Here is a 12,820-nt window from a genome sequence, read left to right as displayed (position 1 = left end):
TCCTATTCCTCATGGTACCAAACACTGAATGGTTCTGGAAGATGTATCTGCACTAATCAGCCTCCCCAAATGTTTTCAGGTAAACTATACCGGCAGGTGAATGAAAAAAAGCACACAATGACAACACCTTCCAAAACCTACCTTAAACACGGCTATAGCATATGGGTGAGGCAGACTGTCAAGAATGACCGATCTTTGCTGGCCACTGTAGTCAGTGCGTTCAATTCTGTCTATGTGTGCTTCCGTCCAATAAATCCACTTTTCGTCCACAGAAATTCCATTGGGCCACGTGACTCCTTCTGATACAATACGATTCACAGATGAGCCATCCATGTCACTTCGGTAAATGCCACGCTTGAAATCTCCCCAATCAGTCCAGAACATAATGCTAATTGTGCAGATTAAAAAGGTATTAGAATGGAATTTGAGATTATGATTACAATAAAGCAGTATACATACTTTTCTGGCACTGGTTTCTCTGGTTTAGGCTCGCATTCCAACTGCAAAGTACCATAAACTGTGGAAGTGAGATATGATGCCAAGCTGCATTCGAACAAATGCTCACAGTAAAATACATCCTATTTCAGTTTTACATACCATTAATACGAGACCTTCAAGAAGTGTGACCAGGATTTGCAGACTGTAAAATGGATCAAGACTGACATAACATACCAGTGATTTGCTAATCTCTTTAATTGTACTTTCTTCAGTTGTTTCTACAATCTAAAACACCGAAATTTAATACAACAGTACATACAAGGATGGGTAAGTGCAGTAAAAGGACCACACAAAAAGAGCTCTGCCCTGGAAACATTGCCAAAAAAACAAGGATCTGGCTTCTGAATTGCCATTATCGAAACCACTCCAAGTATTACTTAAACAAAATATAGCAGAACACATTATTAACATACCCCAACTGTACCCACTGCATACAATGGAATATATTCAACACAGATCGGTTGTATGTGTGGCATGTGATGTGCTACTTTCAGCAAAAGCTGTACTTCGTCTATGTCTAAAATAACGCTGGTTGCGAATATACCTCCCTCTGGACCTCTTTCTCAAACTTAGATCTTGTGCCACAAACATTAGTTTCTTCCTCTCCTAGAAAAGGGAGGGTCCAATGTAGTCTTCTCATTACTCACAGCTCATGGTCAACTAATGAAGACTGCCAACCATCTTCTTTGTCTTGGCCAGCCTACCATTAAAGGCTGTATCAAACATCTCAAGTCTTCTATCCGAGCCATGACTCTCAATCATTCTTCCCATCTGTTGTTCAATTCAAATTAGTCTCTACTTTTCGTAGCAACTAATCCAGTTTGGCTACACACATTTACTCTGACATTCACTTACAGAGCTGTTGCCAGTAAAAAAAAAAATTCCACATTATTCTATACACCCGACCTATATTCCACACTTATATTGTACTTGTGAATCTCCACCAGCAAATTTCCATTATATTGTGATGCCAACCTAGAATCCAGTTATATATATGGTAAGGGTAACACTGATTTATAACCAATTAAATGATTTTGCACACAAAGCCCCACAACTATGTGAGAAAATGACTATGCCAGAAAAAAAATACCAGCCAACTCTTTCTATAGAACGCAATATTTGCTTTCTGAACCCAGAAGTACCACTGATGAGACACACTGCCGGGGGGGTGTAAATATGATGAACTGGTCTAACTAACTACAGACTACACAGACTATTGGCATCCATGGTTACTTTTCATTCCACTGTCAAAGCATGAAAAAACGGTCAAAGACTCAAATTTTTTTGGGGTACTAAGCACTGCCAGGCAAATACTGTACTTTTCTACAGCAGTTCCCACAATATGTAGGATTTCACAATTCACCCCTTCCTTTGCGATAACCTGCCCATAAGATATGAAGCTGTGTTCTGGATTTTATGTACTTTTTATTACAATTCCACCCTTTAAAATTTTCATTTTTTTTAATACAAAGTGTCCATCACGCCCAGCTTTAGACAATCCACAAATTAGAATATCAGGTTGGAAATAAAATATCTCCAGTAGATTACCAAACAACAGGAGCGTTACATTTTTTTAATAGAGGTGAAGCTAAAGCACCTGAGAGGCACATATTTAAGTGTGTAGGCCACCAACTGTGTCTCAAAACATCAATAGTATACCTACATTTTCAACATCAAGAGAATAAACCTAAATCCCGAGATACTTGCCTTCAGTAACACTGTTTCTGGTAGAGACTAACTGCAAGTTCATCACTTTTTGAATATTTCTACAGACATCAGATTGGATCGGAAAATCTTTGAGCGGTACCTCTGCACACCACCCGATGGCACCCTGCAGCCCCCATTGATGCTATTACACTCCAGAAATTATGTTCAACACTAATGTAGGCAACATTCCTGGCGTCAGTTACTCTTTAGGTCGTCAGTACTGTCAGACACCGAGCCACTAGAGAAAATCGGTTTGAACACTCTGCAGATTCATAGACTTGGGATCCTTTTTAATGGACCAAAACCAAATCACAGAATGGGGAGGATTGGCTGGGTGGTGAGGAATCGAAAAAAATATTAACAAAGATAAGTAACTTGTTCTCCTAATAAAGACTTCCAACTGCAGATGCCTCATCTTTTGAATACATACCAAAGTAATTATTATTTGGAGGTGGATCTATGGATTTGCTAAAAACCAAATAAGTCTTGTAGGACGAAGGAGGTGAAATGCACCTCTTGGCAAGCCTGGCCATCCACATAGTAGTAGCTGCCCGACAAATGTCCAGGACAGAAATTCTGAATGTCAACACAGTGGTAGCAGCCCTGGTGCTGATAGAATAAGCCCTTCACTATTCTGGGGGATGTTGGTTGGCCACCTGTAACAGATCTCAATACAAAGGATGATCCAGCAAGAGATGGTTTGATTCTGATTGGCTCTACCCTTTTTTGCCAAATCCACAAAGAGCTGATCCTCTTGTCTGTGTTCTATGGTACAATGCATATAAAAAGCTCAGCACTCTTTTGGGATTGACGTGATAGAGTCTTTTATAAGAATAAAATCAATATATTATTAACCTGTATGAAAGGGTTTTGTAGGCCTTAATTGAACACTGCATTTTAAATGTGACTTTACATTTGAAGCTTGCACAATGACAGTTGAACTACTGACCAGGAGAAATTCTAATTTATTTATTTCTTTCCTTTCTTCCTTCTTTCTTTCCTGTTTGTTAATTTTGACCTTGTCATGGTCATAAGTAAAACATTTCATGACGCATATGTTCTGTAGTAACAAGTAAATGAATAGTAAGAGTGTTAAAGTTTTCTTTCCTGACCTTCTAATCTATGAAAAGAATTACTACTATTTGGATTCATCTTGAAAACTGGTTATTCATCAATAGGCTCTGTCAAAACAGTGTATGAGAACTAAAGTGAAAGAATATTAAATTTGTATCATATTTACCTTGACTGTTTTTGCCTTATAGATAACAATTTGTGAGAATAAACTAGCATACTTCACAGTACGCTAGATAAAAGTTAAGTGTATCTTATGTTTAGAATGCTCTTTGTTAAAACTTGCCATCTTAAAGGAAGCTATCCTGTTCACATGAAGACAATGCACTCTGACTGGAGAAAGTGATGATTATCTACCCAAGTTTTATAATTTGTTGCACTATACAATGTCATAAAAGTATGTTTTCAGACTAGATTTTCATGGGACATACTATATGCTTTGTTCTGTAATTTTATGAAGAATAATGATTTGCTAATAAAGAAATTGATAAGCTAATGAATTAGTAAAATCTTGACAACAGAAGCCAAACTCTCATTGTTGACTCTAACTAAACCAAAATGAATGTTCTTACTTTGTGAAGGTGCGGTTCTTAATCCCAACTACAATGTGCCTCAAAAAGTGTGATTCCTGAAGTGGATGCCTGTTGCAGATAGCTGGATTTTCCATTTTCAGGTGTAAATATCAATAGAGCTATGAGTTGCATATGTGGTTACTGTGATTTGTGATTGCACTTTTAATTGTGATTTGTAGAACTCTTGCTGATGTATTGACAATTTTACTGCTGATGCTTATGTGCTTTTGTCACACAAGAAGAAAAAGAGGTGTCAGGCTAAGAAGTATTCCAAGATCCTGAGCGAGTTAAATAAAGAGTTGAATTATTGATTTTCTTGTTTGCCGATGATTTGAAGTGAGGGTCATGAGATGTCATCAACTGCACAACTGAGGTAGCGACAGTAACAAAACTGTTGTTGTACTCATATTGATCAGTGTTGGTGAAACCTGATGCACAAAGGTGAAACTACATTGAATATGTGATTTCCTGCTGGTCATGATTTCATCGTGGGTGTGTGCAAAATTATTTTTGATTGAAAAGTCAGAAGGTGTGAAAACCTTAAAATTCCAGTTGTTGAATTGTTCTTTTTATTATTTATTCAGAAGAAATAATTATTGCTATTCCATGTTGCCTGGAGTTATAAATTGAAGCCTTGTGTGTGCACCAAGAAATTGTAAAGGACGGGGATGTGGAAGTAAGCATCCGGCAAGTCCAACGCTACCATCCAGTGTCCTGAGTCCAAGGCAGACAGGACCTGAGCTAGAGTGAGCATTTTGAGCTTCTCCTTCTTGAGGAAGAGATTGAAGGCCCAAGGGTCTAGGATAGGAGGTAGGCCCTTGTCCTCTTTGGGCACCAGAAGGTAGTGGGAATAATAACCACAACTTACTTCCGGTGAAGGGACGCTCTTTATGGCTCCGTTGGCCAAGAAAGCAGCTATTTTCTCATGGAGAAGTGCCAGATGATCCTCCAGTAAGCGGGCAAAGGTTGGTGGCGTGGCCAGAGAGGCAGTCTCAGAGGGGAGGGAGTAGCCCCTTCGGAGTATCTGCAAAACCCACCTGTCTGTCGTGATGGATTCCCAGTAGGGCAGGGGATGGCGAATCCTGCTGCCAACTGGTCTGAGATTGGGGGGGAAGGCTTGTAGGCTGCGGCAGGGGTAGATTGGGCAGCCCTCTCGTTCCCTGTCCCAAGAGCCTGTGGGATTCCGCATCCACAGCCAAGCAGTGGCTGGGTAGCATGTGCAGTTCTGTGGCTGGCAGGGTAATGACGGGACAGAGAGCCCCTTACGTCACCACAAAAGAGATGAAAAGCAGACTGTGGTGGGAGAGGGGCAGTCGCTAGGCCACGGGACCGAGCCATAGCCGGGACTCCTTGAAACTCTCGAGGGCAGAGTCCACTTTGTCTCCAAAGAGACTTGTCCCATCGAAGGGCATGTCAGTGAGGGACTGTTGAACATCCCTGGAAAAACCAGACATCCTCAACCAGATGTGGCACCTCAAGGCCACCGTTGACGCAAAGGACCTGCCCAGTGAGTCGGTCTTGTTCAGCCCACAACGAATCATGAACTTAGCCGCATCCCTCCCACAAGCTTGGGAGATGATGCCCCGGGCCTCCTCCGTGACCTGTGGCAATACCCGAATTATCGTATTCCACAGTGAATGGGTGTAGCAGCCCAAAAGGCTGCGGTGTTCACAGACCGCAATGCCAGACTGGAGGAAGAAAAGATCTTCTCCCCAAGTTGATCCAGTCTCTCTGATTACCTATCCAGGGGAGCGGATGGGAACGTGCCAGATGACAAGGATCCCTGGATGACAAGGCTCTCAGTTGCAGGATGTTGGAACAGGGATTTAGAATCTGTCAGGCTGGGCAGATGGTGGCGGGTGGTTGTCCTATTCACAGTAGCCCCTGTGCTGGATCTGACTACGTACCCAGAAGGCCATCAGTGACGGCTTCATTAAATGGAAGGAGAGACACTGAAGTGGAAGCCTCAGGCTGAAGCACCTCTGTGAGGAGGTTAGTGCTGACTGCCACAGAGGGAAGCTCAAGGCCAAGGACCTCAGCCCCCCTACTGACCACCACTGAGTAAGAAGCTCCCTCGGCTGTGCCATGGTAGGAGGAGAAAGCATGCAAGCACTTGGAGAAGCATCCAGACCACTAGCCTCACCCAATTCTTGTGCCCAGTCCAAGTCAGGGTTTTCTAGCTGGTATTCCAAAGGGTTCAATGTCCCATCCAATCCTTCCTCATATTCATACCCACATTAAGGGTCTGAATCCAACCTGGGGTGCGTAGGCCCCATTGAAGTCAAAAGCGGCATTGGTCAATGCCGTTCCAGGTTGTCAAGGATAAGGATTGGGTGGACGTCGATTATTGGCTCAACCAAAGTCAGAAGTGTCAACGTCTTGGCAGGCGCTAGGGAAGGTAGCAATGGTAGGACCAGCATCAGCAAAGATCAGAGAAATGATCCGGAGAGACCCTGGGAGGCTGGGCCAGAGCCGCCGACGTGCAACCCAAAGGGCCCTCATCCAAACACCCTGGCCCCAAAGGCGCCGCAGGTTGATCAGTCTGCCCGAAGGAGAGGCAATTGGCCTCATAAAATTCTTTAAGCGGGGCAGGGGTGGTTCCAGCTCCTGGAAATTCAGGGTGGCGTGGAGCGGACCCAGAAGTAGTCTCCACGGAAAGAGGCCTCAAGCATAGACGCTCTTCCCGCGTCACATCAGCTGAGTTATAGGGTGAAGTTGAAGAACATTCGCCTTCAACTTTTTTCTGTTTTCTTGTGACCCAAATGTCCCGACGATGTTAAACGGGGGGAGTGGGGGGGGGGGGAATGGGGGGCACAGTGGCAATGGCGACTCTACGTGCAGTCTCAAGACCTTCCTCTCGAGCGAGACGGAGTCAAGCACCGGGCAACCATAAGCTTTAGGGACTGCTTCCTCAAAGCCTTCGGGTTCATGGCCCAGTACTCGGAGCACAACTTCAGGTCGTGGTTGCACTCCAGACACCACAAAAACACCAAGTGCAGGTCCATCAATGACATGATGCGGTGACAGGCGTCGCAAGGCTTGACGCCAGTCTTACGAGACTTCTTTCATCACACCAAAGAAGTCCAAAAAAAACAACAAAAAGGCTGAATTTGGTCCAAAAATTACCAGGGTTGCTCTTCTCCAGATCTGTGCGTGGAGCAGAAAGAAAAGAACTGATGTCAGCATGACGGGTGGTGCTTAAGTATGACCGCAATGTCATCACTGCAACCACGACGCCTATGACAGATGCAGAGTCAACCGACGCCACCTGACAGTGCCCAAGGGTACTGTTCGAATGAAAAAAATCTCCGGATCCAGTCTCACACCTGGGGGAAATTCAAAAGTAAGGAATCTGTTACATAGCATGTTTTCAGACTAGATAGACTAACTCCTTCCCTCAGACCCTTTTGTTAGAGAGACAAGACAGACTGGCGGAAAGGCTTTAAGAGCACTTTGACACATATCTTATTCTCTTTACTGCTGAGCCTAGGATTAATTCCGAGACAGGCTTTATTCTATCCAAGCTTATTGCTGAGGTATTTTATTGAAATTCTCACACTCTTTCATTTGTCTGAGACGAGAGCTCTACTGAACTTTAATTTCCCTGAAACTAAATTAGATTAGGGACTAGATTTTCATGTGACACACTATATGCTTTGTTTTATAACGTTGTTGAAAATAATGATTTCCTAATAAAGAAATTGATGATCTAGTGATTTCATAAAATCTTGAAAATAGAATTCAAACTCTCAATATGGACTTTTTGAACTGAAATGAACGTTCTTATTTTTTGGAGGTGTAGTTCTTAATCCTATTACCAAGCTGCCTCTAAGGCCTCACCTCTAGGGCTCTGTAGCAGTGCAGGACCCTTATATTTCTGAAGGCTCCCTTAGTCCTCAGGGGCTGTGGTAATGGAGTCTCTCATCTCCCTTCAAGGAGTGAGGGGGAGCACAAAATGCAGGTAAGCTGATGGTCTGCCCAACATGCCACGGCATCACTTCTTTTGGAAGGAGGATGCCAAACCCCCAAAACATGCTTGACTGGGAAGAAAATGACATATGCAGGGTAACACAAAGAGCCTAGAGCTTGTTCACCAGTCATGCTGATGTTATGCCAACTAGGAACACTTGAGGTGAGAATCCCCAATGGACAGATGTGCAGTAGCTAAAAGGGAGTGCACATCAAATATGTGAGGACCAGATTAAGGTGTCAATGAGACATAACAAAGGGAGGAGAAGGAAACAAATGCTTGAATACTTAAAAAAAAAAAAAAAAAAAAAAAAAAACACACACACACACACATCACAACAGGTGATTTAAATTAGGAGGACTGGTCCAGCAGCCTCACAAAGGACTGAAAGGTAACCTTTAACTGCGACCAAAGCAAAGCCTTGCTGGGCATGGGAGAGAAGAAACAGAACATTAGACAACTTAGCCTGGAAGGGGGACCTATCTGTCCTGCTGCACCAAACCGCAAATTTGTACTAATGACCAGCGTATGCACATTTGGTGGAAAGACCCCTGGCTGACAACTTGACATCAATCACCTCCAAAGGAACATCAAAGGTGCTCAGACACCAAAACACAATCTCTAAGTATGAACAGATCCTCCTGGAGAGGAAGCCTGATTGGAGGACAGATGCTCATGCCCAGGCGCTTCGGATACCATACTCTCCTTGCCCAATCCAGGCTCACTGGGCAGGAGTGGTATCTACAGGAAGGCAAACAGAAGCCTCAAATCCTCGGAATCCAATGTGCAGAACTGGTGACATTGAGTGTTCTTAACCATGGAGAAAAGGTTAAACCAAGGCTCTCCTCATGCATGAAAAAGGCCTTGCACCACTACTGGTTGTAATTGCCACTCAAGATCCAAAAAAATGCCACCAGCTGAGTTTGTCTGCTCTGGCGTTCACCGATCACACCAGGTGGTTCACAACCAGCATGATTTCTTGATGATCCAGTCATTTCCAGAGACTCAACACCTCCTGGCACAGAATCCACAACCCTAAACTGCCCTATTTGTTGCAGTACCACTTGGCCTTGGTGTTGTCCGTGAGCACCTTCAACTGCCTTCCCTTAATGAATGGTAGGAAGGTTTTCAATGCCAAGTGGATGGCTCACAGGTCTAGAAGGTTTACATGGAGCTGGGACTCCGTCAGAAGCCCCTGATCTCCACCTCTCCCAGGTGGCCATTGCAATCCAGAAGCTGTGCATCAGTCACCACTGTCAGCTCTGGGTGGGGTGGGGAGAGGGATCCACCGCTGATTCAATCGCGATCGAGCAACCACCACTGCAGGTCTAATGCATTCTCTTCTAAAATTCGGACATGGTCAGAGAGGTCCCTTTGAATTTGGGCCCATAGACCACCTGGTGTACTTCATCATTTGGATGCAGGCAACCTTCAGTCCCAACAGGCTTAGAGTAAACATCACTGAAATTCAGGACAGAGGCTGAAATATCAGGATCATGGCCTTAATGACCTGGTCTCTCCTTTCCAGAGGCAAAGCACCTTGTCCAGAATAGATCTGATAAATTGGAGCATCTGAGAAGGAGTCTGGTATGACTGCTGCACATTGATTGTGTACCCCAAAGATATCAGGATGCTCACAGCAATCTGGAGGTGGGTCACGACTGCCTGGGGTGAGCCATCCTTCAGCAGTCAGATGTCAAGGTGAGGAAAGACTGGGGCCCCATACATTCAAAGATCACTTTTGGGAACACATTGGAGCACTGGTGAAACGAAAGCCTGTGCCAGGATGAGTATCATGAATTCGTCCTTCTGGAAGAAAGAGTTGAGAGTGCATGTCTAAAATAGGACAGAGGCCTCCATCCTTCTTTGACACCAGAAATAAGCAAGAGAATCGACCACAACCCATTTCTGGTGCAGGCACCCTCTCAATAGCCTTTTTGACCAAATTGACTTGTACCTCATACCATAAGATTGATAGATAGGCCTCCAATAGGCATTCTGAAGATGGTGGAAGATGTGACGGGGCAGCTGTAATCCTTCTGAACAATTTGCAGGATCCACCTGTCCAACGTATTGGCCTTCCAACCTGGTAAAAATAGTTGATATCTGCCTCTAACTGAGTGACCGTGTTCCAGTAAGAGCACACTAAAGGGGTCTGGCAGGTGGGGATGTGGGAAGGTAGTGGACTGACTGTCACACTGTCACTGACTGTGGGGTCAGTGTGTGTCACGGCCTCTGCCATGAAATCTCTGAGGCTGAAGTAGATGTCTGTATGGGGCACCCATGCCAGTGCCTCAGAACGATAGCGAGTGCTGATGCGGTGGGCGTGGCAGAGAAGTCAAGCCCAAGGAGAGCCCTGTGGCTGCTTTCTTTGAAGCGCTCAAGGGCAGAGTCTGCTTTATTCCCAAAAAGGCGAGCCCCAACAAAAGGCATGTTCGTAAGGGATAACTGGACATCATCTGAAAAGCCTGTTGATCTTAGCCAGTCATGACCACGGATAGCGAGGCTAGTGCCAATGACTCATCGAATGGAATCTGTGGTATCCAAGTCACAATGGATGGTAAATTTAGGGGCACCACAGCCATCCTGTATGGCCTGTGTTACTACCAGAAGAAAATCTGTTTGGGCCCCTGAGAAGTCTTCAGCCACAGAATCCCAGAGACAATGAGAATAGCAGCTCAAAAGGAAACAAGCACAGTGACAGAAGAGTGAAACAGGTGGAAGGAAAGCCCCACCTCCCAAAGGTCTCCAGAAATTCCACAGTTTCAGGCCCAATGAGTGAAACTAGGCCAGTGTCAGGACAGGTGTGGGCTCTGGATGGTCCCTGCAGTCACACAGAGTAAGAATGGATTAGGTAGAGGCTGGCACTGGAGGATCAATGCGCTGTCCGTTGCCTGCATAAACTGAGACAAGTGTCGGACTAGACAGCTGAGAAGTGAGGATGTCAGGCCCTACTTGCTCCTGGAATGCCACAGCAGTTGGTGACTGAAATGAGAATACTGGAAGATAACCAGCAATCGAGAGACATTAGAGCACAAAATGGAATATCTCTATTGAGGTTAATCTGTTGGGGTGGATTTGCACAAGGATAATGAGCGCTCCCTAATGATGGAAAGGAATGTGAATAACCTCACAAAGAGGGTTGAGGGCCTTCAGTGAACAATTCGGGCTCTCACAGATCAGAACCAGTCTCTGGAGCAACAAGTGGAGGATGCCAAAAGTAGAGCCCGCTAATGCAATTTGCGGGATTTCCTGAGGGTCTGAGGACCGGGAAACATAGTTCTTCCTTGAGGATTGATTGAAGTGTTCGATTGCCCCTAACATACTGTTGAGCTTCTTTGTCACTGAACGGGCCCATAGGATGATGGTGCGGCGCACACAATCGGGGGGGATCCCAAAAGCAATGATTGTTAATTATTGGGATAGAGGGGGTATATGGCAGCAGGGGTACCGAAGTTTGACAGAACTACAGTGAAGATTTTCCTGGACTACACACAAGGTATAGCCCCAACACAAGTCCTTTCTGGCAGTTAAACAATGCATACACCAACTACGTTTTAAAAACGTGCTGCTCTACCCTACTAAACTTAAGGTGATGCATGAGGGCCGCACACATTTCTTCCAATGGCCATAAGAACTATGGGCATGGATGGAGGGCCTGAAACAGAGGATAGCCTTGAAACTGAAGGAGAGGGGATTGCGGACAGCTAAAATAGACAGAGTGGCTCGGATGAAAGGCGCAGATGGGGCGTGCCAAGAGAGAGCTGGTGCCCCAGGGCTGAAGTGCAGCGAGAGGGTACCCTGGAGCTGGAAGCAGGTTAAGAGGAGGGCCTATAGGACACTTCAGAGGAGGGACCAGGGATGGATACACCTGTAACCCCCCACCCCAACAGACTTCGGACAATAAAGGGAGGAACTACTGAAAGGTGTTTGCTTGGCAAATAGTAGTTAATGGAGTTGGGACCCATAGCAGAGGAGCTGCGCTCTGAGAGGTGCTGTACGGTGGGATGGATGGTATGGGTCTCAGAAGCAGGGGAGACCCTCTGTGCATTGCAAAGTAGGTCTGTGCTTAAAAGCCTGTTGAGGTCAGCCCTGGTAAGATATATGCCACAATCCACAGAGACAGAAAGGGTGGTGGGCTTGATGGGGGGTGGAGAGGGGTCAACTGCTGATTGCAGCCAGGCCATTTCCCTACCCCTCTCAAAGTAGGGTGCACTCTTACAGTTAGTTAGGGATACCAGCGAGGCCTGCTCTCTGCTAATTGGGCTAGATCTGTCCCTTTGGGCAGAGGATGCCTAGGTAATCTCTTGTTTTTTGATGTACAATTCTTAACTTAGGGTTAAGTACATGGTTGCTACAATTGGCAGTGGTTAAAATTATAGGGTATTATCTGGGGAGGAGGAATGGCCATTTGGCTGCCGGTACATGGGAAAACGTTGTGCTGGGGTGGACACGTTTACCCAGGGGGAGGGACAGGAATGTCTGGGGACTTCAAGACTATACTAAGCAATACAGGTGCATACATATCTTCAGAGGTACAAGGTGGGACTGGCTTTCCTGCAGAACGCACAGTTAAGTGAGGCAGTGAAGCTTAGAAAGAAATGGAAGGAACAGTGTTTCTCTACCACATATTCAGAGTATGCCAGAGGGGTACCTATTTGGATAGTCCCTGTGGTGCCCTTCTTGCATTGCGCTTTCTGTGCTAATGTGGAGGGTAGGTACATTATTGTGAATGGACTATTCGATGGTGCTGAACTTTGTTAAATGAATGTCTATGTGCCTAATATAAACCATATGCTATTTTTCTGAAAGCACAGGAGGTAATCATGCCATCATGGGGTTTCCCTTGTTGTAGGCGGGAGATTATAACTGAATATAGACAGTACTCTAGATAGGAACCACCCACCTGCGACCTCAATGGCTGGGACATTCTTGGATGTGATGTCCAACTTGGACTGCATAGATGCCTGGCAAGAACTTAATCCTGTGCAGAGGTAATTAG

The 12,820-nt window shown here is 45.2% G+C and overlaps 1 protein-coding gene across 1 annotated transcript in view; it reads right to left on the bottom strand.

The window, feature by feature from the left end:
• The window catches only part of SORL1 (sortilin related receptor 1), a 669,532-nt gene that overhangs the window by 427,518 nt on the left and 229,194 nt on the right, over window positions 1-12,820 (bottom strand). Inside the window, exon 20 of the mRNA XM_069225024.1 lies at window positions 142-388. Coding sequence (XP_069081125.1) covers window positions 142-388 — 247 coding nt within the window. The remainder of the gene's footprint in view (window positions 1-141; window positions 389-12,820) is intronic.

Source organism: Pleurodeles waltl, chromosome 3_1 (genome assembly GCF_031143425.1).
Source record: "Pleurodeles waltl isolate 20211129_DDA chromosome 3_1, aPleWal1.hap1.20221129, whole genome shotgun sequence".
Lineage (NCBI taxonomy): Eukaryota > Metazoa > Chordata > Amphibia > Caudata > Salamandridae > Pleurodeles > Pleurodeles waltl.
The sequence above is the reverse complement of the archived record's forward strand: the minus strand, read 5'-3'. Positions and strand labels throughout refer to the sequence as shown.